This window comes from Panicum virgatum, chromosome 9K (assembly GCF_016808335.1).
Source record: "Panicum virgatum strain AP13 chromosome 9K, P.virgatum_v5, whole genome shotgun sequence".
NCBI lineage: Eukaryota > Viridiplantae > Streptophyta > Magnoliopsida > Poales > Poaceae > Panicum > Panicum virgatum.
Window position 1 is genome coordinate 6,806,691 of NC_053144.1, and position 27,753 is coordinate 6,834,443.

At 45.1% G+C, this 27,753-nt stretch overlaps 5 protein-coding genes across 8 annotated transcripts; 4 read left to right on the top strand and 1 right to left on the bottom strand.

Annotated features, from left to right (window-relative positions):
- Positions 1-341: 341 nt before the first annotated feature.
- On the bottom strand, positions 342-3,156 carry LOC120649716 (protein Asterix-like). Its single transcript, XM_039926587.1, has 3 exons — positions 2,901-3,156; positions 2,585-2,685; positions 342-603 (listed from the first exon to the last, which is right to left on the bottom strand). Exons 1-3 carry the CDS (start codon positions 3,066-3,068, stop codon positions 537-539), a joined length of 336 nt encoding a protein of 111 aa, XP_039782521.1. The 5' UTR covers positions 3,069-3,156; the 3' UTR covers positions 342-536.
- Positions 3,157-3,285: 129 nt separating this feature from the next.
- LOC120649714 lies at positions 3,286-8,164 on the top strand. 4 transcript variants are annotated; one of them, XM_039926585.1, is made up of 7 exons: positions 3,286-3,476; positions 3,915-5,103; positions 5,578-6,564; positions 6,759-6,807; positions 6,897-7,120; positions 7,330-7,437; positions 7,599-8,164. In XM_039926585.1, exons 2-7 carry the CDS (start codon positions 3,929-3,931, stop codon positions 7,822-7,824), a joined length of 2,769 nt encoding a protein of 922 aa, XP_039782519.1. In that variant the 5' UTR covers positions 3,286-3,476; positions 3,915-3,928; the 3' UTR covers positions 7,825-8,164. The 4 variants fall into 4 exon arrangements, with proteins under 4 accessions (XP_039782519.1, XP_039782518.1, XP_039782516.1 ...); XM_039926584.1 differs by having other exon boundaries at positions 3,297-3,476; positions 6,894-7,120; positions 7,599-8,150; XM_039926582.1 differs by lacking the exon at positions 3,286-3,476 and adding an exon at positions 3,805-3,825 and having other exon boundaries at positions 6,894-7,120.
- A 1,187-nt stretch (positions 8,165-9,351) lies between these two features.
- On the top strand, positions 9,352-14,408 carry LOC120649718 (guanine nucleotide-binding protein-like NSN1). Its single transcript, XM_039926588.1, has 8 exons — positions 9,352-9,742; positions 11,251-11,389; positions 11,472-11,645; positions 11,737-11,951; positions 12,425-12,689; positions 12,874-13,053; positions 13,131-13,339; positions 13,822-14,408. Exons 1-8 carry the CDS (start codon positions 9,476-9,478, stop codon positions 14,176-14,178), a joined length of 1,806 nt encoding a protein of 601 aa, XP_039782522.1. The 5' UTR covers positions 9,352-9,475; the 3' UTR covers positions 14,179-14,408.
- A 622-nt stretch (positions 14,409-15,030) lies between these two features.
- On the top strand, positions 15,031-17,998 carry LOC120649719 (protein CANDIDATE G-PROTEIN COUPLED RECEPTOR 2-like). The gene is made up of 6 exons (XM_039926589.1): positions 15,031-15,490; positions 16,435-16,626; positions 17,032-17,191; positions 17,285-17,387; positions 17,466-17,547; positions 17,701-17,998. Exons 1-6 carry the CDS (start codon positions 15,191-15,193, stop codon positions 17,776-17,778), a joined length of 915 nt encoding a protein of 304 aa, XP_039782523.1. The 5' UTR covers positions 15,031-15,190; the 3' UTR covers positions 17,779-17,998.
- A 2,866-nt stretch (positions 17,999-20,864) lies between these two features.
- Positions 20,865-26,680, top strand: LOC120649720 (PLASMODESMATA CALLOSE-BINDING PROTEIN 3-like). Its single transcript, XM_039926590.1, has 4 exons — positions 20,865-21,159; positions 21,263-21,502; positions 21,652-21,685; positions 26,211-26,680. The coding sequence occupies exons 1-4, from the start codon at positions 21,096-21,098 to the stop codon at positions 26,377-26,379; spliced, it is 507 nt and encodes a 168-aa protein (XP_039782524.1). The 5' UTR covers positions 20,865-21,095; the 3' UTR covers positions 26,380-26,680.
- The last annotated feature ends 1,073 nt before the right edge of the window (positions 26,681-27,753 follow it).

Below are 27,753 nucleotides of genomic sequence, written 5' to 3' on the forward strand. Positions count from 1 at the left end.
AAAATACAAGAAGAAAATGTAGTGAATGGAACGGAAGGAAGTTCACGCATCAATCAGTCAATTATACGGAGTCTCTTGTTTTGAAGAAAATCTCTCACGAGTCCACGAATGTCAACGAATGTAAATCTGAAGCAAAATATCCCAGCGTTTATGGCGAAGAAAGTTATCACCTCAACGAAAAGAGAAAAAACAAGAGCCAAAACAAAGAAAAACGGTGAGGGGAAATGAAGCGAACAAAAAAAAACTAAGATGCATCGATCAACAAACCATGAAGGCACCAAAACCTTCAGCACACACAGTTGATGCGCTGATAATGATGAATCTACAATAAAAACATTATCTAGGAGAACAAATGCTGCACAGATAAATTATTGAGCATCATGCATGTACCGGTCCGTTAATTGGTGTTGTACAAACGTACTCGTGCTCAAATTGAACATACATAAGTGTCAGCGCTGACCCATAACATATATTGAGGCATCTAGAAAACTGAGTAGATACCCTATGAAGGATGAAGTGTGGTGTGCATCCACAGATTAGCGCTTTGTACTACCTGGACGAGGGGGGCCAAAATAGTTTGTCACCAGACCCATAACTGCGAACCTGGAAAGATTAAAAGTTTCGGTGAACTTCTCTAGCTGCATACGCATTACATAGTGAAAAATTGTGATTTCTCAGAAAGAACAAAACTATATATGAAAATCTGAGGAAATTAAGGACCAAAAGTAGAAAACAGATGCAACCTAACTTCAAGATGAATTTGGTTCTTAAACTACTACTTTTGCTAGCAGAAAAACATACATAATTCCCTTCATGATATCTAATTCCCTTTCACGATACCTATCCAAAGTTCCAAACCCACCATGGTTACAACTATGCAGTCTAAAAATTAACTGATGAGGTCACATATACCCCTATAGGGAACAACATGCTAGAATCACATAGCCTCCTTCACATCATTAAAGCAACAGTAAAGGGTGCAAATATTGTTAACTACACTCCTGCTTTCTAAAATGGAAAAAAATTCTTTTTTGAAACACGATTCCCAAGAGGATAGTAAAATATTATGAAACACTGTATAGCTAATTTCTGGCTTTGCTAACATGGCATCAAATACTGAAATACATACAATGTGTTTGGCAATATGGGCTTATTCATGCAATTTTGTAGATGGGCAATTGGGAATTTCCGTCTAGAAACAGATTTTTGCTGACATAATATATTGAAAGCAGAACCCAAACAGAACATTTGAAAGCAAAATCCCAACTACAGAAGCAAAGTGATGCAAAATGAAGTGTGTGTAGGTCCCTCTTATCTCATTCTTAGGTCTATCTTGTTGCATGTCAATTTTTTTAGTCTCTAGGTACCGTTACAGTACACGAATCCTTATCTCTTAATACAGTATCAATCAAACAGGTCTTATCAATCAGTTTCCAGGGGTTAGCGAAATATAAACCATATTATTGCAACACCGATGAAAAGGAAATGCAGAACATTAAGTGTATAACTGGCAAGGAAATTCAGTATTTCACAATGCAAAGACAAGCCATTGCTAAATTTGGCTCAGGAAACATACAACCACAGCACATAATGTCATTTCCCATCTGGTTAATGCTTGCTTTTGGTTTAATGGTAGATTGACAAACAGAGAAGAACATATAGTATCGATTACTTTCTCATGCCATAGGTATTACTCCAGGTAAAATACTAAAAACTACTGTTTTGTTATATTTTATTTCTTAATTCTACAAATATACTCAAATAAAAATTGGTGATCAAGGTGTTTTGGAGACCACAATGATTTCAGATTTCTAAATGACAATATGATTGGAGGGTGTATTAATTTGGAGCAACACAATAGTTGTAGACTGGGCAAGTTGAGCCTTGAGATATATCAAGCTGAAGTCCTAACCACAGCCCCGGGCTGGGAACTTTGCTCAAATATACATTTACCAGTGTCTGTACTAGCAATCCTCAAACTTGTTCAGAGGTGCCAGAAAAGATAGGTCCTCAAACTGTTAATTTAACTGAGTGGTACATTACAAGGTTTAGGGAGCCAGATCTGTAAAATGATAGTGAGAGTATATTTGACTCGTACGAACAAGTTTGAGGACTGCTGATGCAATTTACTCTCTGTAAAATCACAATGGTTGAAACTCAAGGTGACTGTGACTCTAGACTCTAGAGCTCAATGCCAGGAAGCATCACCGTAACATCAGTAACAATGAAATGACTTACAGGTTGCAATAGTACACCAGCAGTAACATCCTAACAATTCCTATCAAGAGCAGCATAGTATAGGCAAATGCTAGTCGCATATAAACCAGCATTAACAAACCCACAAATTGAGGATCTCATAGGGCAATAACTAAGGAGGGACGATCCGAGTATACGCAAGTACTATATAGGCTCCTCAATTGCTGTATATGTTGATAAGCGTGCAGAATGAAGAGACTGTCAGGGTCAATTAAGATACTGAGGAAGCATATGTTGTTATACAACTCTAGATTTCAACTGTATAGTATTTTTAGAAGCCAAGCTCATAGTTCAATGTATAACCCTCAAGTCTGTTAAGAAAACTCACATGAAAGCCATGGAGAGCTGCTTCAGATCATTCTCGAAGTTCTTCATGTTTGCCAACGACTGCGCGCAGAAGATGATGGCAATCCACGAGCACACCTTGTACTGTAAACAGAAACCGGTCAGATTTCACAGGAGCTAGTGACAAATCCAGTAAGCCAAGCGCAGCATCACCGTCCACATCGCTTACAAGGCAACAAATTACTCACGCGGGAACGTACAGATCTACCACAAACTCGCCCAGATCCACTCATCACTCGGAAATCGAACTCAGATCGGAGAGGGTGAGAAGGGGTGTGGCGAGGAGACGGTTTACGTACGCGGAGCATGACGCCGACGACGCCGAAGACGACGGCGAGGAAGCCCGCGTAGTCGATGGGCAGGTCCTGCGGCGACAGCTTCGGCGGCGCGTACGGCTTCGCCGTCGACGGCTGCCGCGGGTCGTTGCCCCCCGCGGCCGCCCCTCCCCCCGACGACCCCTCCTTCATCTCCGATCTCTCCCCCTCTCGAAACTCCCTCTCTGGAGATCCAAAGCAAAAAATCGAAGAGGAGAGAGTGGGTGTGAGACAGAAAGAGAGATTAAGAGTAGATTTATACGTGGGCCCATACGGCCCGGGCCCGGTACGGCCCAGTTGGCGGCCCCCGCCGCTTGGTCGCCGACCGCTGAAAGAAAAGTCAAAGCGCACGAGTCGGCAACTCGGCAGGCAACTTCCCCGTTCCCACTTGCGCGTCTGCGCCCCACCCTCCTCCTCACTGCTGCTCTCCTTGGCCGCGCCGCTCCCAGCTCCAAAACCCTAACCCCGGCGAGACAACCCCGCAGCTGGGAGCGGGTCCAGGAGCTCACGGGGCCGCCGAGTTTCCGCTACACTCCGCCTCGTCCGCGTCGCCGGTTGCTGGTAAAGCCTCGCTTCAACTCGCCGCGCACTTGTTACTTCTGTCGGTGTCTCCTCATTTAGCTATTCTAGTGGTTGATTGGTTGCTTAGCTACCCGTTCCGGTTATTAATTACCTTGAGCTTGGAGAGGTGGCTAGCTGTTGGTTCTCCAGTGTGAATGTCGACGCCCTCGGGCATTTCAGAGCTCTGGGGTTTATTTGGTGGATTGGGGATGGCGCGTGCATTCTTTTGTAATTTCTAGCTCGCGGCTTGCAGTTCTTATTTCCTTTCCTTACGTGTTGTTTCCCGTTTTCATTTTCTTAATAGATGCACGTGAGGTGATTTTTTCATAGCTGATAAGATGTGAAATGGGTAATTCGGGTCTTATGATTGGTTCAGATTCTGTTGAGCTGCTCAATTTTAACTGGCTTGTTTAAATGTTTCGGTCTAATCATCTGCAGATGCTGATCAAAGCATGAGCACCACTCCTGTTTCAAGTTTCAGGGGCCCAGCCTCTTTGCAGTTGCAGCCCCAGTCTAACACTTGTGCCGAAATTTTAGCAAATGTGGATGGATTCACCGCAAAAGATGTGTCTGTAGACCCAAGCACATTTTGTTTTCCACAGGATGCTAATCAGAAATATTATAATCGAACTTTGCAACACAGTTATTCAGTTTCAAGTCAGGGATTTGAAGACCAAGGTCTCCTAGGTAGTGCTCCAGAGTTTGGTCTGAATAAGGATTCTGCGGCACTGGGAGGATATCAACAATTTGACCACTTTTGGGGGCCTTGTCAGCCTGGAGAGTATGAAGGAATGCAGATGCAAAATATCAATGCAAATATCGCTCACCGGCATAGACCTTCTAATGCATCATGTCTTGATCATACAGAAGAAATAACTTCATATGACAATGATGACAGAGCTGTCTCATTTGGAAGTAGTTGTAGCACGGGAATAGCAAGTTATCCATATAGTACTCCATTGCAAAGCAATAACCACATTTCTGACACACGGGATGGGACTTGGGATGCTCTTATGCAAATGCAAGAGGCTTTGGAAGTGACTAACAGTGACAATGGACTCAATGAAGAGTGCAGTGACTTGACTTTCAATCATGCAGAACTTTCAGGCGGACAAACCATGAAGCATCAAGTTGTTTGGGACAGTGGCTCTCTGACAAGCCCATCTTTCACCTCAAATTATTTCCCCTACCCTGGTGATTCTGAGACCACCCTCACAAATACCTCCACTGTATGTAGCTTTCAGAACTTTGCTGATCTCCAACACAATATGAATAACATCAAGCAAAACAGATCATCTTTGGAGCTTCAACCGTCCCATCAGAAAGGGCCCTCTGAAAGCCATATTTATGAAAGCCAAGGTGAAATGTATCCTGCTGAATGTGGAACAAATCCTGGTCATGTAGAATCTTCTGGTTTTACGCCAAACACCACTTACAGGCAAAATGATAGGTCACAAGAACTGTCAAGTTCATTTGTAAACAGTGCAGGTGGATCTGTGGATAATAGCCCAAAAAAGTCACACCTCCTGTATGAAAGTGAAGAGCAAATGGAAATTGATTCGCTTCTAAATTCATTTGGTGTATCAACTGATTCCCTTTCACAAACATATGGAATGTTCCAGCAAAGGTAAATATAAGTTGCTGCATATTATTGCTGATTAAAGCCTTGATTTCATTTTCTTGTGGAAATTTGAAACCTGCAACTTTCCTTTCATAGGTTTGGAATTGTACAAATGCAAAACATAAACTCTTTCTATGTGCAGATAGGATTGTTAGTTTGTGATGATGTATTACTGATACTGGTTCTTCACAGTAACAGCAAGGTGTCTGCAGCACTTACAAACACGAACAATTTCTATAAATAGAATTTTTGGTTTGTAACAAAAATGTACCAGCCAAATACTTCATTGGCGATGGCTCTTGCCATTTCCAGTTAGATGGGTCTTAATAGCTTACTGTACAAGAAACACATGGTAGCAAATAGTCCACATTATCTCTATGGAAGTATGGAGTGAGGTATTCTATCTGCCCTTAAGTATCACTGCACAATTTGGTATTTTTTGCATTGCAATCTAATTGAATGTGTTAAAATTTTATGCAGTGACAATTTGGTTGAATTTGATACAATGGTCAAATTAGAGGAAAGTGGTTCGGCTGCATGCTTTAGCAATACTACCACATATATGCAAACTGGGCCCCTGGAGTCAGCTGCATCTGATGGAACTTCTTATCCTGAACAGTGTCAATCTACTTCTCAAACATGTGGTTTATTTTATGATGCAGCATCACAGTGGCAAAATATTTCAAGTTCTGGATTGCCTTTTCTGGGTTACGACAAAATCATTAGTGAGCCCAAGTCAATAATTAACCTGGGGGGAAATGGCAAAGGTCATCTGCTGCTCTCAAGTGACAGTGCTTTAGTACAGCAACAACAGAGTGTTGCTAATGATACTAGATTGGAAATGACCGACAATGTTGCTAATTCCTATCTAGAGTTTACTACTAACTTGGATGGCCAATCTTATCCCATAGGGTCGTCTGCATGTCATTATGAAGAAATGGCAGACAAAATTGTACAGACAGCAAAACCAGACATTGTTGTAAATTGCCCCTTTGGAGTACATACTTCAAACCATGATGGACATTCAGACATGCAGCTACCCATTACACAGCCTACTCATGTCCAAGGGCCAATTCTGAGTTTGTCCAAGGGCCCCAACTTATCATGTATTGAAGGAACAGAGCTTAAGAATGTTGAGCCAACATTAACATGCAGTACCACCCAGAATCACCTGGGGCTTAATATATCTGAATGCTATGGCATCCTTCACTCCAAGTCTTTTGAACAAAATGCTCCTGAGAATATTAAAATGGACATATACCACAGTGATGATTATAGCCAGATTGTTGATCCTCAGAAGAGTACCATTCTCTCAGCGAGCAAACATTCACGCTCAAGTGTTCTGCCCATTATCAAGTTTGATGGCAAGGTGGTTCCACAGCAGAAAAAACGGAAAAGGGCAACAGAAAATCTTTTAGCATGGCATGCACAGGTCACGGTTGGGTGTGGGAGCATGCGTCTTAGAAGGTGTGGATTTTCAATAGAGCTCACCTTTCCTTCTTTGAACAATGTATTTGAGTTTTAGGTTTTTCTAGAACATTTGAGCTTTTACTTTGGCCTGCTTTGCTTCTTTTGTTAGAAAATGTTTATGCCACTCCTTTTGGCTTGACGTGTCCCAACTCCCAAGGTTCTGATGCATGTTGTGTCATTTTGCACTGTAGGACATCAGAGTTGGATTGGGCTCGTGCTACCAAAAGATTGGTCGAGAAGGTTGTATAATTTCTCTGTGTTGTATAACACCCTTTTTCTGTTGTGCAAATAAATTTTCTCTGGTCTGACATGCCTATCGTGCATAGCAGGTAGATGGTGGGAATACAGCAAATGAAAGAAGCAGCTTTGGAACTCGAGCTCGAAAAAGACTTATTTTGACAACTAGCCTAGTTCAGTACATCCTTCCTGTTGTGCCAGCTAGACTGCTTGCGGCAAACATCACTAATTCTGGTGAAAGCACTGTATACCACCTTTCAAAACTGGCACTCAGCGAAGCATGTGATGCTGTTCTATCTTTTGTAAATGATGACATGTAAGCATTCCTTTCTTTCTCTTGATGTGTTTCCAGTTGTAAATTCCCCAAAGTTTTAGTATGTTCAGAGTTAGGAGTTACATGAAAACTAAAGAAGTAATTACTTGATTTAGATATAACTATGTCATAACAGCAGCTGATTTATTATTTATATATATTTATGAGGTTCGTGGCACTACAAAAGCTTTCTTATTGTGGTGTTTGGCCAGGCTACTAAACCAGACCAGCTCTTCTGGGAAGGAAGATTCTAAAGTCGTACCGAGAGTTCTGGAAACCTTCAATTCAAGGTTTGGCAAGCTGGAAAGTTCCTTATCAGGGTATGGCGTACCAATAATTCAACTAAAACTTGCTTTAGTATTTGAATTTCTTCAATTTGTCATGATTTCATAGTTTTTTTTATTTCCAGTCACTGCAATAATAATGATGCTCTTATACTATCCTAATTTGTCATTCTTATGTGTTTCCCTGTGTATCTCAGTGCTGAGAAGGCGACCACGTTACATGATCTGGCGACTGAGCTACAGGACTTGGAGCGGTGGCATATTGTCTATCATCTTGCAAGGTCGCATGGATACGCTCGAAAGCATGGGGGTGATGGAGCATCTGGACTCGGCCCATACACAGCAACTGTCAAGAGACATGATGGAGCCGCTGCAGCACCAATACACTTGCTGAGTGGCATCAAGTGTCGCTTACTGAACTAGAGCATAGAGCGGTTCAGTGACAACTAACAAGTCCACCCTGTTTTACCAAGGTTTCAGCAGCTGCGCTTCACCGCAGTAGTGCAGGGCTGCTTATAGGAATATATATAACCATAGAATGAACTGCCGTCCCTGTTGCCTTAGGAAAAAATTAGACGCAACTTGTGGGTTGAAACGTAGGATTATGGTGATGTAATCTATTACGGGTTCTGTGATGGGATGTAGGAGTGCGATTATGTCGTCATTTTGCAAATGTAGCTACGATATGCTTTCGAGTTTCGAAAGAGGCTAATATTACTCGTGGGGCCGCTAATTGTCTGTAACTTGCAGATGCCGCTGTTAATTTCGGTTCCTTTGTTACTCCGCTTCATATTATAGGTTGTTTGACTTTTTTGACACTAAGTTTGACCGTTCGTTTTATTCAAAAAATTGTGTAAACATAGTCAAATTTAAATTATTCTTGAAGAACTTGTACTGATAAAGCAAAACACAATAAAAGAAATGGTATTTTGAATAAATTTTTGAATAAGACTAGTGGTCAAATTTAAAGATAAAAAAGTCAAACAATCTATATAATTTGGAGCGGAGGGAGCAGATGATTGCGCTCGTGGACATTTTGTATGGTGCAGATGTGGGACCACCTTCCGTTGCGGGTACTTGGAGGGTCCTTGTGGTGAAGATGTGGTCATGGCCATGTGAGATGAAGTTTCTTTTTTTTTTTTTTGAGGGGTTGAAGTTTCTTCTTATGCTCCGTTTGGATCTGAGAGCAAGTAATTTTTAGTTCTTGGATTTGGATGTTAACTGAACATGGGCTAATTACGAGCTAATTTGCATAGATAATGGTTAACTGGTAGGCTAGAGCCCATTATCTCTATTTAGCCCACAATTAGCCATGTTTAGTCCATTATCACATGTAGGGATGATTTTTTAGCTGGGAACATATCTGATGCAAACTACAATTTTCGTGAAAACCCGTGCAAACCACGGTAAAAAAATCATCTAAATTCACCAAAAAAATCACACATGTAGACAATATGATGATATACAATCTTATAAAATATTTTGTCCAAACTCGACTTCATTTGTGAGATATAAAAATAACAAATTTGAAACCAGAAAGTTGTCCAGATGATTTGTTAGAAACTTGTTATTTTTATCTCACAAATGAAGTCGATTTTGAACAAGATATTTTACAAGGTTGTGTATCATCATATCATCTACATGTGTGATTTTTTGGTGAATTTAGACGACTTTTTTTATTATGGTTTGCACAAATTTTCACGAATGTTGTGGTTTGCATAGATATGTTCCTTTTTAGCTCCTCACTTTTAGCTGATCCAAACCGGACCTTAGAAGACTTAAATTTTACATACACGAGATAATAAGTTCATCACATTATAGAGAAATTTCAGAGGGCCGAAAGCGAGTTTTGGCGTGCTGGTTCTTGTCGGGCCGGCCGAAGACGTCACAGTAAGCCCATCTCGGAGCCCACCACAAACGTTTCCCTTCTCTGCTCCTGGCTTAAACCCTAGCTCGGTAACGCCGCCGCCTCCGCCTCCGCCTCCGCTAACCTCCGCAGCCTAGCCGAGCCCCTGTCTCCCCTCTCTCCTCTCTCCTCCCTCCACCGGCAGAGACAAGAGAACACGGCGGCGAGATGGTGAAGAAGAGCAAGAAGAGCAAGAGCAAGCGCGTCACGCTGCGCCAGAAGCACAAGGTGCTGCGCAAGGTGAAAGAGCACCACCGCAAGAAGCGTAAGGAGGCCAAGAAGGAGGGCAAGGCCGGCCACCGGAAGAAGGTCGAGAAGGACCCGGGGATCCCCAACGAGTGGCCGTTTAAGGAGCAGGAGCTCAAGGCGCTCGAGGCACGCCGCGCCCAGGCGCTGCAGGAGCTCGAGCTCAAGAAGGAGGCGCGCAAGGAGAGGGTAAGTCCCCTGTGTGCACTTCCCGGCAAGATTCTTTCTCTCTCATCTGGTGTTGCTATTCGTGGCGCTATGCTGTTAGTGTCAGGAGCCAAAGCTACCTCCTGTTTGTTAGTTGAATTTCATTGTTTAATAAGCTAATGCTTCCTTAGAAGATGCTTCTCTAGATTGGTAGTTAGTGTGAAATATGAAAATCATGGACGTTATCAGTTTCGTTATGACCGTGTCATCAAATATTCAGATGCCTATATGCATGGTTGGCAAAATGTGCAGTTTTAGGGGCCCGAGTGAGGTGTGGATTCGAGGCACATATGGAAACAGGTTGTGGGTGTAATATTAGGTACTAGATGGCCTATAAGCTTGTCTGTGCTACCTTGACAAAGTTGGGTCTGATTCTTGCTGTCAGTTGTAACAAAATGCTCACGGAAACTGATATTGCTCTTATTACACATATGTTTTTGTTTGTGAAAGTTTGGCCATCAGTTGAGAGCTGAACTGAATGCATATCCTATACTACAAATGATATCATTCTGCATGAAAGGCATATTTTGTGATGTAGACTTGTTTCAGAGTATTTCTGATATTTCTACAGCTTTCCTAATGGTTGTTGCATTGGATTAGTTCTCGTAGCACCTTGGGGCTGGTAGCATGGATATGTTCTCGTGGTCAGTGTTTTAAAGGCAGCAAGGTGACCCAAGGCGAGCTGGGTACGCCTAGGCGGCGCCTAGGCAACAAGGCGTGGCTGTTGCCCAAGGCGAGCTGGGTCCGCCTGGATGCCTATGCAAGGCCTTTAGAACTATGCTCGTAGTGATGTGGGACATAGTGTATGGTTTTTCTAATTACAGTCTCTTATTATAGGTGAAGTTTTCCCTGAACATTTGAATACATGATTGTTTCCAGGGCAATTTTATTGTGCCTAATATTGTTTTCAATCATCCCAATTTTTATTTAACAGAATAGACTGTTTATTGTTTTCTTCTACTTGATGAGGAGAGTTTAAGTGTCATTCTGAAAGGCAAATTGAATCGTATTCTAGGAAGGGAAAATTCAATGCAGTATTGCATTCTGTCTAAAAGAGGTCTTTGGTAGAATTACTTTACATACTCACCGAAAGTATGAATGGAGCTTTCAGATCGACCAGAGAGTAGAAACAACACAAATGACCTCGACAGCATCCAAACACAATCTGTTTCACAAAATAAATAAAAATTAGCCAAGTATAGTCAGTACTATACTATGTCGATCGGTATGGTAGTGAGTTTGTGGAATGATGCTTAATGTTTTTTGTATAAGCTTTCTGTTAACTCTGTGGACTATGGGCATGTCTATATGCTGGACTTGGCAAATAAAATTGTGTTGCCTTTTTCTATGCTAGGCAGATGAACTACACAGCATTTCTTGCTTGAAGTATTGTTTGTTTTCTTTATTTAGTTCCATAGATACACCAATTTTCTTGTTCCTTGTGGTGGTGGAGTGGATCAATGATACATAAATATGCCTTTTGTTTTCAGGCTCGGAAGAGGAAGCTTGGATTGCTTGAGGATGAGGACATTGCCAAATTGGCATCGGCAGCTTCTGCACAGGGCAATGAGTTTGCGGAGAAGGATGCAACAAAGGAGAACGCTCCTTTAGAAATTGCAAAGAGCCATGGTAAAGTTGTCTTCTATGAATGATGATATTGGCTAATGCATGCAGTTACAGTACTGAGTAAAGATGCTTAATGTGTCATCAGATCATTCAGAGAGATCGTTCTACAAGGAGCTTGTTAAAGTGATTGAGGCTTCCGATGTGATTCTGGAAGTTCTTGATGCAAGGGACCCACTGGGTACCCGTTGCATTGATATGGAAAGGATGGTCAGGAAGGCTGATCCTAGTAAACGAATTGTGCTGCTACTCAACAAGATAGGTATATAACATTTTATTGAGTTTGGACTCTAGAATTGACTCATACCTTTTTTTTGACATTTTTTATATCGATTTTGATTTATCATTGCTAGACCTTGTTCCCAAGGAGGCGGTCGAGAAGTGGCTTACATATCTAAGAGAAGAAATGCCAACAGTTGCATTTAAGTGTAATACCCAAGAGCAGAGGACCAAGCTAGGATGGAAATCATCAAAACTTGATAAAGCGAGCAACATTCCACAAAGCAGTGACTGTCTTGGTGCCGAGAATCTAATAAAATTACTCAAGAATTATTCCAGAAGCCATGAGGTAAATGATCCCGGTGCTTTTAGAGAACTGTGATGCATATTTAGCTTGGACACCTGTCTCACTTGTTCACTGTTGTTTGGTCTAATTAATTAAAACGTCATGTGCATCAGCATCCTATGTGCTTTACCCTGGCTCATTGTAATTTGATCTTCACTTACTTTTTCTTGCTCATGTGCCCTATGTTGTGGAACTATACGGCCATCCTTTTGATTTTCAAGGGCGAGTGTCGTGAGTTTCAAATGTGGACCTAGTGGCTTGGTGTTTCTAGTTGTTTTATTTACTTATATCTTATCATGACAGTTTGATTGGTAGTCGTCTGTTATTAATTTCTGGAATCTGAATTCAGTTTCTAGATACTTGTACTTCAGTATTACCAATTTTGTAATGCTCCTAGACGATTTATAGGTTTCTTTTCTGTCCTGCTTGGTTCGGCTACTTTAGTTAAGTTTTGTTATGGATGGGTGTTCTTGCAGCTTAAACTAGCAATTACAGTGGGTATTGTTGGGCTTCCTAATGTTGGCAAGAGCAGTCTGATCAACAGCTTGAAGAGGTCCCGAGTTGTTAATGTTGGTTCCACTCCAGGGGTTACTAGATCAATGCAAGAGGTTCAATTAGACAAGAAGGTGAAGTTGCTGGATTGTCCTGGCGTAGTTATGCTCAAATCTTCCAACAGTGGTGTGTCTGTAGCCCTTCGCAACTGCAAAAGAGTTGAGAAAATGGAAGATCCAATCAGTCCTGGTAAGTGCTTTTTGCATTGTTCTCATTTTGTTAGCTCTGCTGACTTGCTTTGTGTTTTCTACTATGGTCTTATTCTTGTTTTATTCTGTAAGTACTATTCCATTTTACAAAATGCATAATGTTTTTGGAAGTGCAACAAGACTTGACATGTTCCAATTTTTTTCTGTTTCTCTAATGCATTTAGTGAAGGAGATCCTAAGTATTTGCCCGCACGAGAAGTTGCTGTCTCTGTACAGGGTGCCAAGCTTTAGTTCAGTTGATGAATTCCTCCAAAAGGTTGCCACTCTTCGGGGGAAATTGAAGAAGGGTGGTATAGTGGATGTTGAAGCTGCAGCAAGAATTGTGCTTCATGACTGGAATGAAGGTACGATTGTGAATTTCTCTCATTAAGTTTTTGTTGATTCTTTTTTATCTTCAGTGATGTGACCCTCTTGTTTGCAGGTAAAATACCGTATTATACACTACCACCTAAAAGAGATGCTGGGGAGGACTCAGATGCAGTGATAATTTCAGAAGGTGGGAAGGAATTTAATATTGATGAAATTTACAAAGCTGAGTCGTACATTGGTGGTCTTAAGTCTATTGACGATTTCCATCATATTGAGATTCCACCGAATGCCCCACCTGGCATTGATGAAGAGATGCTTGAGGTAATATCTGTTGTTTTCCCTGAATTCAACTAATAATTTTACTATGGAAATCAGTGTAGATTTTCTAGAGTCTTCTTACTGTTTCCTATTAGTTCTACAGTTCTGCATACATAATTCGAAGTCATTGTTTGTCTGAGTCCTTTTTCTGATATTGTCCCATCTCCACATGCTTATGCTAGGAGGTTTCAGTCACTCTTTTAGTTCTGCATACATTGTTTGTATGGGTAACACTTGTAAGTCGTCATTAATTGTCATCATGTTAAAAGGCAGTGCATTCTTCTGGGGGCTCCCTAGGAATTCTGCAAAGGTCTTGTGACTTATACCCCCATAGGAATTCATATGGAAATTTTTCAAGGCAGTATGCTTTGTTGTATACAAAATCTTTTAAATGCATGAGGAACAATGTCTTTCACATGACCTCTTGTCATGTGAAATTCATATGGAATTCTCTTTTACATGACCTCTTGTCTTTCACTAAGCAGGATGGCAAGAAGCCGAGTGAGCCTGTTGAGGAAATCCATGAGGAGTTGATGTCTGATGTAAATGATCATGAAGGAAGCAAGACGACCAGTGGTACCACACAGCATGACAAGCTGTACACAGCTGAGGGCATACTTGATCCTCGCAAGAGGAAAGCAGAGAAGAAACGACGCAAGGCGAACAAGTTCAGTGCACTGAGCGACATGGATGCAGACTATGATTTCAAGGTGGACTATCAAATGCAGGATGCGGCAGCTGATGGTGAGGATGATGAGAGTAACGGAGCCCCTGCCAATGGTAAAGATGGCGGAGATGAAGCCAAGGATAATGACCTGATGACCGGCGTCGATGATGCGTGAATGATGTAACCCCTTCCATGTGTACTGAGTCACCACTCATAGGTGATGTTGAGTGCTAAAAAATGGAATTGTGGGGTTACAAAATTAACCCACGAAAGTTTTGTGCTCAGTTCGTTTCAGTTAGAAGATAACAGATGTTAAACATTTCATGAGTAGGCATGTGATTTTATCATTCCCAGCAGTATATTCACCATCTCTAAAATCTGCAGCTGGGTTGGGCTGTTCGCTCTTTTATGAGTGAAATTTCGTAATTTCTCAACTCCTTCAGAAGTCAAACTGAACTGTGCCTCTATGTGGGAGCTGTAAAAAGTCATATCATGTGATAAAATAAAATAATTATATATCGATCCGTATCGTTATGTATTATTTCTCGCCCCAGTGAGCTATATCAATATATAGATCATCCACCGTTACAACGAATTGAAGATATATTTGCTAAATTATTTTGGCCCTTTGAAATGAAAAAAATATAGAAATTTTAAAGGATTATAATTATAATATAGGAAATTCCCTACATAACCCTTTGAAACAAGAACAAGGGCTTGCCCCTCATGAAATTTCCTAGGATTTATTTGGGATACATGAATGCATATAATTTTGGAGGAAAATTAGTATACGTAAAAAAAATAAGAGGAAAACTAACTTCTTTTTTTGAAAATATGAGGAAAACTAACTTGAGGTTGGATATCATGGAAATTTATGCTCTCTCTCTCTCTCTCTCTCTCTCTGAATTCATGTATTTCTTTAAATGAAGTTGAATTTAAAAAGATTCTAATGAAACATGATGCCCCGGTTTGCACCTCGTGTAGTCGTGCTCGTGTCAGCCCGCAATATTGCGTACGCCGTCCTCGTCCTCCTCTGCCTTTTGACCCCAAAATCTTACCGATTCGGCAACCGGCTCAATCTCCGTGCGACTCCACCTCCGAACCGGAAATCCCCCCACACCGACCCAAACCCTAGGGCGCACCCACCTCCCATCCCCGCCCCTAGCTCCGGCGAGTGGGCGACTGAGATGCGGGCGCTGCTCGCGGAGGGCGCGATGGCGCTGGCGGTGGCGCCGGAGGCTAACGCGTCGTCGGGCGGAGCTGCGGCGTCGTCGGCGGGGCCGCTGTGGTGGGTATCGGACTGCCACGGGGTGTGGTACAGCCTGGCGGTGATGCTGCCGTCGCTGGCCTTCGTGGGGTTCCTGGCCTGGCAGGCGCGGCGGAGCTTCCGCAGGCTCAGCTACGGCCGCTCCCACGTCGTTGTGGTCGCGTACTACGCGCTCCTCTGGGCCGTCGCCCTGCTCAACCTCCTCTGGTGCTTCCTGCAGGTTCGATTGCTAGCATCTGTTGGTTGTCTCTAAGTCCGGATTGCCTGATCATGAAGCGCTATGTTATTTGATTAAGTTGTTGATCTGAGCATTCGATATGTAGGGGTTATTCCTCCATGAAAAGTCAGCAAGCAGTAGCATGTTGTGCGTGCTGTTCTAGTAATTACTAGTGCAAACTGCAAAGCAGGGGCATTACTTCGTGAAAATTCCGGGCAAGTGGACCTAATGAGTCATTAATTAGTTGGTGAAAATCAGCTGCCACAAGCCTACACCGACCAAAGTGATGATCATGAAACTTTTGAAATTTGTTTTCGATTTCAAGTAACAAGCATTGACGTTTGTATTTCTGCTAGTGTTCGATTGCTGAGTAGAATAAATGGGTAACAGAGTGGAATGTGAACTTTTGGTTGAGCATTAGCTGTAGCTTAGTAGTCTTTTGATGCTTCAACTTGGTAATGGAATAACTGAAGACCGGGTTGTGATTTAATCCTATGGGTAGGATGGATAGGCTAAGAGTTGGTCAATGGCCAGGGAATCATAATCATAATGATGAGCCAGTAGCAAGCTTTGGTGGGTTTCCAAAAAGGAAAGAGAAACCTTCTGGTGGTCAGGTAACAGCTGGTAATGATGAACAGGTAGCAAGCTCCAGTGGGTAAAGGAAAAATAAAACCCTGGTGACTAGGTGATATTCGAATAAGTACCAAGACTTTACATTTGTTCGGTTATTAGGCTTAGGTTTCAAGTGCACGTCTTGGTATTGTTATTAAAATAAGTGGATTGATTCATATTTTGATTAGATGGGATGATTCTGTACAGCAGGGAGATCAAATGAACAATCATGGCCTTATGAATTCAAATTTCGTCTGTATTGTATTTTTTTTACATTTTATATTGACTGTTCTCTTTTATAAATATGAAACCTATTTTGTTCCCTCAAATGGCAGGCATGGCAATGTATGCCTGACAGGGCATTCTCATGGAATGTGCTGTCACTGTTTACAAAATCAGGAATGCTGTTCTTGGAAGTCAGTCTCATAGCATTTCTACTTCAAGGAAATGATGCCAGTGGTTTTGAGTCTTTGGCGCGAACCTTTGTTATCTCTGGAGCTGTAGTTGCTGCTGATGTATTGCTCAAGGTACGATGCTACTCCAAAATGCAGGCATAAATTTTCAAATATGACATGACTTGTCCATAATCCGTTATTTCCATTGACTGGTGTATCTTGTCCATAATGTTCCTTTATTAATACAATATAATATGTTGTTTCCATTGTTCCATAATGGATTGGTCATTGCAAGTAGGTATAGGTTTTCTATTGGTAATAAATCTTGCTTGCTCATCTCCTGCCCACTGCAAAAGGATTTTTTGGCTGCTCAAAAAAAGACAAGGCCTCGTGACTTAAGCAGACCTGTTACACCTTGCGATGTTTCATTGTGTTGAATTACACTGCCAGTGGAAACTGGGTTAATTCTCCATTTCCCTTGTTACAGCCTTTACGTTATGTTATGTTACCCATGAACTAACTTTTGTCTTTATTCAGACCATATATGTTTTTGGCTTCGGTGTTCCTTTGTTCATTGATGCTGATCAAGGAACTGGTGGGAAATGGGGCCTATGGATTCTCCACAAACTGGTGCTTACTGGAATCTATGGTCTGATTGTTTTCATGCATCACTCAAGATGGAGAGACAGGCTACCTGGTAATCAGTTACTGTTCTCAGTAGTATCTTGTATATTTCAAAATATTTTGTTTTCTCTTTGATGACCATGATCTCGTGGTTGCTTTACTCCAGCAAAACCAGCATACTACAACTACGTATGCGCGATGTTGCTACTGAATGGCATATCACTGTTTGGATGTTTCCTTGTTGCAAGTGGAGCTGGATTTGGTTTATGGTAAACGCTATTTTCAAAGTTTATGGTATCTTATTCATCTTCAAGAGCTATATTTGACGATGACCCCTCCTTTTTTAGGCTATATAACCTCACAACTGTATGCTATCATTCTCTTTATCTTCCTCTCCTATACGCAACTTTCTTAGCAGACTTCTTCCAGGTACCTTCTTGCCTATGATCTGTTACTTAGTTTTTCTGTAGTGCTTTTTTCTGAGCTTTTTTTTTAAAGGATTCTTCCTGATTTTGTCTACTGGTATAATTTCGTGTGCTTGTTTTAGTGAAATTGTTTTTCTTTGCTGATTTATTTGTGTAGGAGGAAGACATGCTCCTAGAGAACGTCTACTATTCTGAAATGAAAGACGCTGGGTTCTTTGACGCTGACTGGGATTAATCTTCAGCTACCACGCTGTATGATTATTCTCATGTGAACTGCACGCTGTATTTGTATTTAATCTCTATACCCAGCGATTGACAGAATGTATGTAGCTAACCATGGTGATGAATGAAAATATGTAAATCTTACTGCTGCATGCTTCCAACTTGGAGTCATCTATCTCTGTTGGTTGAGACATGAAATGACTACCCAGCAATGGATGAGAAATTCACATCTATGTTAGAAAACCGCGTAATGAACTGTCCGAAATTGCATTTTTGCAGCCACATTTATAAATACGTCTGAGCGTATCTCATAGGGTTCTATCAACGAGTAGATTAGTAAATGCTAGTACATGTGTATTCATATTTCTGACTTTGTTCTGCTGGCTGCTTCTCCAGTCAACCAACAGTATTTGTCTCACACACCAAATTAGCACCGGCCACCAGCTATTAATACATGTTGTTTTCTGGTGTTTGTTTTTGTTTTTACCTGAAGAGATGTCTGCTTTTGTTCGCTGTGCCGTGGCTGGTGGTTAGTGCTGATTTGTTGTGAGAGAAAAGTACTGGTGTCTGCTGGTTTGGTGTGAGAGAGAAAATATTGTTGTTGACTGGTGAGAGAAAAACACTTTCGTTTTATCTAAATCAAACTGCCACCCTGCAATCCATTGCTTTCTCGGTGCCATGCCATGTACCGCAAGAAAATGTTATTTCGTAGGCTTTGCTTTCTTGGCCTGCGTTCTATTCCTACTTGTAGAGCGTCAGTACAGCAGTATAGGGGGGTCAGTGCCGCATTGCATTTGTTGGTGCTGCTGATGGTGACGGTATTATTTACGCCTTGAAGTTGAAGAGAAGGGTTGCTCTCCATACTTGATACTCCACACAGTGAAACCGGACAAAGGTGGGTGCTCGGAGTTCTGACTGCGACAGCACCTCAACGGGTAGAAACATCAAGCGCCCCCCAAATCCCCAGTGGGGCTGCCGCGCCCGTGGACATGGCCCTTGTCATGGCAAGTTGCAAGTATCGGCATGATTTGATAGCACACGACGCGTTTCGTGCGTTTCTTTGTGACCAAACTGTCATTATGCAGACGCTTACGTATAGGCAAAGATTTGCTCCTAGCAATACTCTTGCAGCAGTAGGTTCGTGTGAATCTCTTTTTGAAAAACTGATTCATGTAAATTTCAAACGACCAATTGCTCGTGCAGCTTCGTGCCTTTTAAAGGCACGGCCGCGGGATGTAGCGGACCAAGTGCCATTACTCTAATACTGCAATGCACCTAGCTGCACTGTGAACCTGTGATGAACTGAACCCATGGTGCATCGAGATGTACACGGGTTGTGGAAGTAGTGCGCGCCCCTATCCAACATTCCAGGGGTCCATTGGCCATTGGGCCCCCAAGCTCCCCAAATCCATGGCTGCCAGGACAGGACAGCACAAGTGCAGAACCCTTGCCTGGGTTTGGGACCTCGGGGTGGTGCCGTGGTGACTTGGCCGTTGGGGTCTCCCCTTCAGGCTCTCCGCAGTGGGACTCGCTACCCCGCTGTGTAAGGCTTTAGCGCACGTATAGCGCACTTTTTTGGCTACAGCGGCACTCGCTACCCCACGCGCTACCGTTGCGGACGGGGCTCCCGCGCGCCAAAGCTAGCGCGGTAGCGACGTGGCGTGGGGCCCGCCGCCGGCAGTTGCACCCTGTCCTCCTCCCGCGCCCGTCGCCGCAGCGCTCCGCCGCAGCCGCCGAGCTCCATGAGCAGAGGTGGCGGCTGTCTCGCCGCGCGGCCCGCCATGGCCCCGCGCCGGCGACGGAGGAGGAGGGAGGCGGCGGTGGCGGCCGGATCCGTCAAGGCTGCCGAGGGGGCCGGCCGGAGCTCCGCTAACGGGGAGGAGCAGGGGAGGGGATTCGGCCCCACGCCTCTGCCTCGCAGCGCGGGCATCCATGCCGCGCCAAGCTCCGCTGCGCAAGGAGGGGCCGGCCGCCCGCCCTGGAAGGAAGGGAGGAGGGGCCGGCCGCGCACCGCTCCGGATCTAGTCGCCGGCGAGGGAGGGGGAAGAGTGGCGCCAGCGATGGGCGAGCTCCGCCGACGGGAGAGGGAGAGGCGCGGCGGCCGGTGCTCGGGCGGGCGGAGCTCGGGGCGAGCCGTGCCGCCGCCGCCGCTGGCCCGCGCGGGCTCGCGCGCTTGCCGGCGCAGTGAGCAGGGGAGGGAGGGGCAGGAGGGGGGGTTGGGAGTGGGGTAGGGAGGGAGGGAGGGAGGGAGGAGGGGCACGCGCGCGGCCCCCTCCGTGGCCGACTCGCGCCATCCCGCCCTGAGGCCGGCGCCGGCAGTCGGGGAGCGCCGCCGCCATGGCCACGGGGGGCAGGGCGGAGCGCGGGCCTGCTCGGGCACCGGCCGCGCAGGCCTCGGCCTCCGCGCCCGGATCTCGCCGCCGCGTCGCGAGGCCCGCCGCCGGAGGAGGAGGTGGACCGCGGCGGAGGCCGGAGAAGGTGGCCGGCGGCGGTGGTCGGGGGAGGAGGGGCGCGGTGGCGGAGGGAGAGAGAGGGGCCGCGGTGGGAGAGAGAGAGAGTGGGGAGGGAGGGGTAAAAAAAGAAAAATAATTATGACACGTGGGCTCCACTCGCGGTAGTTGGTATAGAGTAGAAATTTAGATAGTGAATGAACGCGGAGAAACTAAATATAAAGAGGAGAATCTTGATGACCAGATAAAAATATTTCTTTTAGAAAGTGAATTTAGAGAATGACGAGTGCGGAGAGGCTCAGGCCAACGCAAACGGACAGTATACTCCCTGTACAGTACCCTGGCACACAAAGCATACGGGTAGTAGTCACATTTACTGCACCCACCCTGGTGGGACCCGGCGCGCAGGGCACAGGGTCAGCACGTCTGCCATAACCACCCACCTGGTCCAGTCAGGCTCTCTGGCCATGCGTTTTTTGACCGTTCATGAAAAGCCACACTGCCTTCTGGCACTGGCGCCGGACCGGCCGGGCAGCGGCAGCGGCGGACACGCCACTTCACGAAACGGGGGCGCTGCGCTGCTGCACGCGGCACGCCCAGCGTGCAGCAGACGGGCGCCCTGCGCGTGCTCGTGAAAACAGAAGACACCCGACCCCCGATCCGCCCGACCCTTCTTCCCTTCGCTTGTGACTCGTGAGGAGCCAAACAGGGAAACCCTTCCTGGCGCCTGCTCGCCTGCCGTTGCATTTAAACCCCCCCTCATCGCTTCGGGGATTTTACACAAGGGAAGGGACGCCGCCACCCCTGTCGAGGTTGCTTTGCTCGCCGTCGCCGCCGTCTGCAAACCTCGCAGCCGCCGCAGCACAGCACGGCGTGCTCCATGGCGGACGCGGCTCGCCTCTTCCTGCTGGTGGCGGTCGCCGCCGCGCTCGCCGGCCGCTCAGGTGCGCCGCGCCGCCATGGATTTCTTTCTTCTCTTGGTTTCGTCTCTCGGCAACCCTTCTGAAAATTGTTTCTTGCATTGCCTGCGGCGATTGGATTCGGAAGACGGCGCCTGGTGCGTGTGCCGCTCGGACCTCGGGGACAGCGCGCTGCAGAAGACGCTCGACTACGCGTGCGGCGCCGGCGCCGACTGCAAGCCCATCCTGCAGAACGGGCCCTGCTTCGCCCCGGACACCGTCAGGGCGCACTGCTCCTACGCCGTCAACAGCTTCTACCAGCGCAACAACCAGAACGCGCAGGCATGCGTCTTCTCCGGCACCGCCGTGCTTTCCAGCACCGACCCGAGTAAGGAACCTGCTCGCTCTTCTTTCTGAATCCCTCCGCCCAAGGTTCAGATGAAATGCCTTCTCTAGTTCTCTTCTATATCTGTGGTTGGCCGGAGTTTCGATTTCTTTCTTGGTTTAGATTCCTGACGCCGTGTTTCTTGGCTGCAGGCGGCAATGGCTGCACTTACCCTGCAACCTCAAGGTAATCCTCGCACGGCATTGCTACTTTCCCTACTCCTTTCTCTCTTTTCTTGGCACGAGCACAACAGGTGTGAGTTGGATCCATTACTTTACCTTTACTAATCAGAGCAAAAAACCAGCTAGCATTTCCCATTTACTGAGCCGATGGAAAGAAGATAGGGATTGTTCAGGATTCAGGAAAAAGTCGCATCTTTCTTAAACCCCCTGAATCAATCTGATGGACGTTGCCAGTTCTGCTTGGCCCTCTTGAGAATGTCTTAATGCCTAAGCCTGGGTCCAGGGTCCTAGTAGTGCCATGACAGATATGGTTGCTTTGGCCTTGTGGTACCAGTACCAACATCCGTTGGGCGGCCGTGTGTTCCTTTTTTTTTTTTGAAATCACCCAGGAGCACTGGGGAATCATGCAAGAACTCAATTGGCCGTGTGTTGTTCTTGGGCTGGAAATTCTGGTATAAAGGCGATTTGCGCGTAGTTCTTTCCTTTCCCACATTTGCCTGCATCCATGCCATGAACAACTCTGTATTCATGGAGTCTTTTTAGGGGAATCCGGTACCTTTCTGGTTCCATCAACCAGCTAGATGAGCCAGCCTCTCTGTCTCTTTTTCTTGTGCGTTTGTTTCTGTGTAGGTTCTCGCATATTCCTGCCTCCTTTTTCAAGCTATGGGAGTAGTGGTATTCATAAGAACCTGGAATCTATGATACGTGGATACGCCTGGAGAGTGGCGTATCCGTATCTGACACGTATCGGATACGGATACGCTTTGGATACGCTTCGGATACGTTTTCAGCCGTATCTCAAAAATATAGATACGTATTGGCTCGGATACACGTATCCGACACGTATGGAACACCTATGTGAGAGGGAAACCATGGGGGGAGAGACGCGAGAGTGAAAGGACCGTGATGTCGCCTAGAGGGGGGTGAATAGGCGCACCTACAAATTTTCACTCAAACGCAGCGGATAAAATTCATTGTCTGCCAAACCCGGAACTTCCGGGTTTCAAATCCGGAACTTCCGGATTTGGGCTAGACAGTGGGTGAGCTCGGAACTTCCGGGTTTGTCAATCCGGAACTTCCGAGTTCACTCAGAACAGAGTGAACACAAAGAGTAGTGCTAATAAATGAATGTAAATTCAAACCCCAAATGTAGAGTCTGCTCAGAGAAGTTCCTTGAGCAGGTTCACGCAGATCCTGCACATACGAAAACACAATATCTCCAAGACACAAGTGTCTAATGGAGAGTTCCTCAAATCCACAAAACAAATGTAAATGCAATGAACACAAGGATTTGTTTTACCGAAGTTCAGATTCACCCCGTGCACCCACGTGTGAATCCTAGTCTCCGTTGAGAAAGCTTATATCGACCCCAAGGTCAAGCTATCTCCTCCTTCCACTATATGACCATGCGCCCTCGTGGCACAAGATCGGTGTTGCAATAAACTTGCCGCTGCTCACCACAATCCTTGGGAGCTAGCCGGCGACGCCTAGCCGTCTAGGAGGCTTCACCTCCAAGAGTAACAAATGCAAATCACACAAATCACGGCTAATCTCAAGTGCTCAAGGTTTGCTGTGCTCTCTAGTGCTCTCAAGCATTCAACTCTCTCAACCCAACTCAAGGATATACAATAATCACACAATCTCACAAAGAGAGGTTGGGGAGAGCTCAACTATGGCTACCAAGCTTCTTGGGACGACCAGCAATCAATAGAATGGAGCCTGGAACAGCAGCCCACCAAGGAGGGGGCTAAGGGGTATAAATAGTCAGTCCCAACAAAACTAGCCGTTATGTGACAGTTAGAATCCGGAACTTCCGGATTCTACAACCCGGAACCTCCGGGTTTTCAAACCAACTAGCCGTTAGTACCACGTGTGCCAAATCCGGAACTTCCGGATTCCAAATCCGGAAGTTCCGGATTTGCCCTGGCAGCAAAGTTAATAAGTGTTCTTGAGGCTTTTGTGTCTCTCTCAACTCACATGGGTTACTTGAGCACTGAGACTAAACCAAAGACTATTGTGATGCATCCATCTTGATAGTACGGCATACCTAAACTCAAGATCAAAGATAAATTACATTTCAACTTCTTGAGCTTCTATTTTTCATCCTATGCCGTGTGTTGATCAATCACAATCTGAGGTGTGCATCCAACTTGGCTTCTTTACTTTGAGCACATCTTCCTTGAGCTAGTGACCTTGAACCTTTATCCTTGAATGAAATCCACTTCTAATTCAAGTCGCCATCTTCACAACAAGATTCTAGAAAGATTGATACTTGCCAACATGAACACCACACATGACCAAGATTCTTCAAATTGAACCCAATGAACGTTTCGTCACCCTAGCATTGGTTCATCGGCACAACCACAATTGCCCTTCTCCAAGCTTAGTACCTAGAAGCCCATTCCCGAATTTCAACTCTTCATCCTTGCATCACATATAGCTTCATATAGGCTTGTATCACAATTAACTTACAATGAAATCTATGTTTGATCCACAAGCAGTTTTTCTTCTCTAATGAATGACACTTGTCAATATGAAATTCTCCATGTCTCTTAGAATTCTTGGACTTGATCATTATCGGTTTATTTGCTCATGCCAAGCCTTTGCTTACATAGCCTCTAGAAACACGCCTTTCGATCCCATCCATTTATCCTCAAGAGCCCTCTTGAACTCACATTGATTTTGCCATTACAATGAACATCATTTCTTTCATGCTAGCTTGATCATCAACTATCTCATATATTCCTTATGACAAGTTTCTTCAATTGTGAGACTATGCCTAAGCATACCTTTGTCTCATTCACAATACCTTGGCTTGTCATTTTGAATTCCACTTATGTCAACAAGCTTCATTTGGATATACTAATAAATTCATTATCGTTGATATATATCCCAATTTCCATGGTAGCTGTTGCTTGTTAATATTCTCATACTAGAACATGTCATTCATCTTGTCATATGAGCATGTGTCTTGAATCTTGATTCATTTCATCACATAGATTACAATTGTGTTAATCAATTCCTGCTCATATACTCAACAAGATAGTTAGTCCTTTAATCGTGGTGTCAATCAATCCACCAAAACACATTAGGGGCCGAGATGCACTTTCAGAGAGAGAGGAGGCGGCGCGGCCGTGCGCGAGCCAGAGGCGAGCGGCTAGGCGGCCTCGACGGTGGCGGGATGCGGACGGAGGAGTTAGGTGCGGTGGAGGCCGCGCCGCAAGGGAGGCAAGAGGCCTGCCGCCGCGCCATTGGGAGGAGGGGAACTAGCTAGCGGATGGAGCCGCCGTCGCCGGCCGGACCTGGGCTTGCCCAGCCTGGCCGCGCTGCTCCCCTCGCCGGAGAGGGAGGGAGGGGGGTCGAGCCCCAAGCAGCTCGGCGCGGCGGTGGCCCGAGGCGGTGGCCGGAGGATGGGCGCCCCTGCTGCCAGCGCGCCGGCCGCCCCGGCCGCGAGGAGGGAGGGAGAGGGAGAGAGATCGAGAGCAGAGGAGGCGTGGAGAGAGAGAAAGAGAGAAAGAATGGGAGGGAGGGGGCCGCGGGGTCCAGATGCACTTGATCTCTTCGGGGGGTTTTTTTTTTGAGGGCCAGTTGATTCTCTCCAGTTGAGTAGGACTCTAGCCACTACAATACTATTAGTTTGATGTAAATACTACTCTCATCACTCAAGAGTGTGATATTTTATATAAAAATTATTAATATTAAATTATTCTAGCCGTATCCCCGTATCGGTGTTTTTTGAGGAAGTGCGTATCCGCGTATCTGATACGGTATCGTATCCGATACCCGTACCGGTATCCGAGTAACATAGCCTGGAATGCTATCAGGCCATTAGATGTGAGCATTCTTCAAAGTAGGTTCTAAGATTCTTAGGGCAGGTACAGCAATGGGCGTTTCGCCCAACACATCAGCTGCCGGACCGAGCTGGAGGAGAGATAAAAGAGGCGAAGAGTGAGCTTGCTCCTGTGACCGCGAGCGCTTGCACTGTTCCTTGAGTAGGTGGGGTCTGCCACTTCCTCTCATCCAACCACAGCGCTTTCAAAGTCAGGAACGCCTCCACTCAAGGACGAGGTGGGTCCAAACAAATTTAAATAAATGAAGTTGGAAGATGCGAAGAGATGACATGGACTTGGCTTATAGCCAAGCTTATTGGCCATGCTCTTACTGTATGATTTTGATGCCTTCCTGGTCTGGTCTCGTTGTCGGGGTGGGGTTGATGAACCCTGGCATTCAGCTGGTCTTTGGCTGCAACTGCAGGAGTGACCTGCATTCCTCTGGCCTCATCTGTAAATGCCTGCAATAATAAATTGCTAGCGTAGTAGCGTTTTTTTTTTTTTGAGCATGATAAGCAAACACCACATTTGGAATTTTAATATGATCACTCAAAGGCCAAAGCACGCACACAACTGACTTAATGGTATCCCAGAGATAGCCGAGCAAGCATCAACAATAGAGACTGTACTACCCCCATCTCATCTGCCTATGCATCTGGCCTTTGAAACTGACTGCTCATGTTCATCTGTGTTGTGCAGCGCCGCTGCTACAAGCAATGGTGGTTCGCCTGGCGTTTACAGCCCCCCGACGATGGGCCCGTCAGCCCTCAACGACAACAGCGGCGTGGGTGTTCTCCCGGTGGCTGGAGTCGCTGCTCAACTGGTGATCCTAGCCTCCTCGCTCATGGCTCTCTGCCTGAGCGCGTGATCACGGCGCCGAGACGAGACGCCCCTACGCCGCACTGTGTCGGGCGTCTTGTTTGTTCAACTTTTCTTCTAGTGGCAGGCAGACGGAACCCTATTGATGGCACCGCGTTCAGGCGAAGAACTAGGTTTGGATGACCCGCATTGTGGTTGCTGCAATTTCCATTCACTTTTCTCTGCTGTAAAATCTTAGATTGTAGGAGGGAAATGTTGACTTGAGGACGTGGTGTTTAATCGGGTGTTTAGGAGGGAAATGTTAAGTTGCCTGAGTTGTCTGATGTTGCCTTTACATCTGTTTGCCCTGATGCAGACTAATCTGCTGGTGTTTCTGACGGTAACACATCTTCTAGGGAGTGGATCCGTGAAAAAATTGATCTTTTTTCCATCGCATCCTAGCCAGTGGCCCCAGTGAGCAGAAGAACTCACTCAGTCATATGACCTCTAGGTTCGTGTTTACTCCTATGCAACAGAAAATCAGAAATGTGAAGTCAGGAAAAAAAATGTCAGACGATGAGGAAATTGCCAACTGAAGTGATGCAGCAAAGCACTCGGAAGTGTGAGCTCTAAACAGGCCAATCCAGCCCAGTCTCATGAAATGCTCTTGTAGCCCGGCCCACAGATTTATTTGGGCCTTACCCTCTCTTTTCACCCCCAGCGGCCCCGCCCCGGGGCATTTCCGCTACAAGTGGCCACCATTTTTAGTCCGCCGAGAAACCATCGGTGGGTGGGAACACAGCGGGATTTACCAGGCACAATAATTTACCTCGAAGTGGCTGCTTTTCTATGACCTTTACCAGAGTACCAGACCCTGGGCTTCCGCTAAAAGTTTCGTCCGCTCAGTGGTACGGGAAACTGACTTTTGAGTAGCTTTCCACCGATTAATTCACACTATTTTCGTTCAAAAAGAGAACAACAATTCGCACTAATTTAATTTACTAAGCAAATATACTCATACATTGCTATAGATAAAGACTATATAAGTATCGGGTACGTATAGTTGCCAGTGAGTTAATTTGCAGGGGTCACCGTAATCTAGTTGTGGATAGAGCGCTGGTTCGACTCGCATATGGGATGAATCAAAATTCACATGTTAATGATAGAAGTTGAATAAAATTAAAAATTAAAGTGGAAACATTAGGTGATTAGAAATAGGTACTCCCTTTATTCTAAATTATAAGTCATTCCAAGAATCTTGGAGAGTCAAATTATCTTAAAGTTTGACCAAAATTATAGAGAGAAATATAAAAACTTATGACATCAAATAGGTGCACTATGAAAATATAGCTAACAAAGAATCTAATGATATTTAATTGGTATCATAAATACTATTATTTTGTCATATAAATTTAGTCAAATTTGAAAAAAATTGACTCTCTAA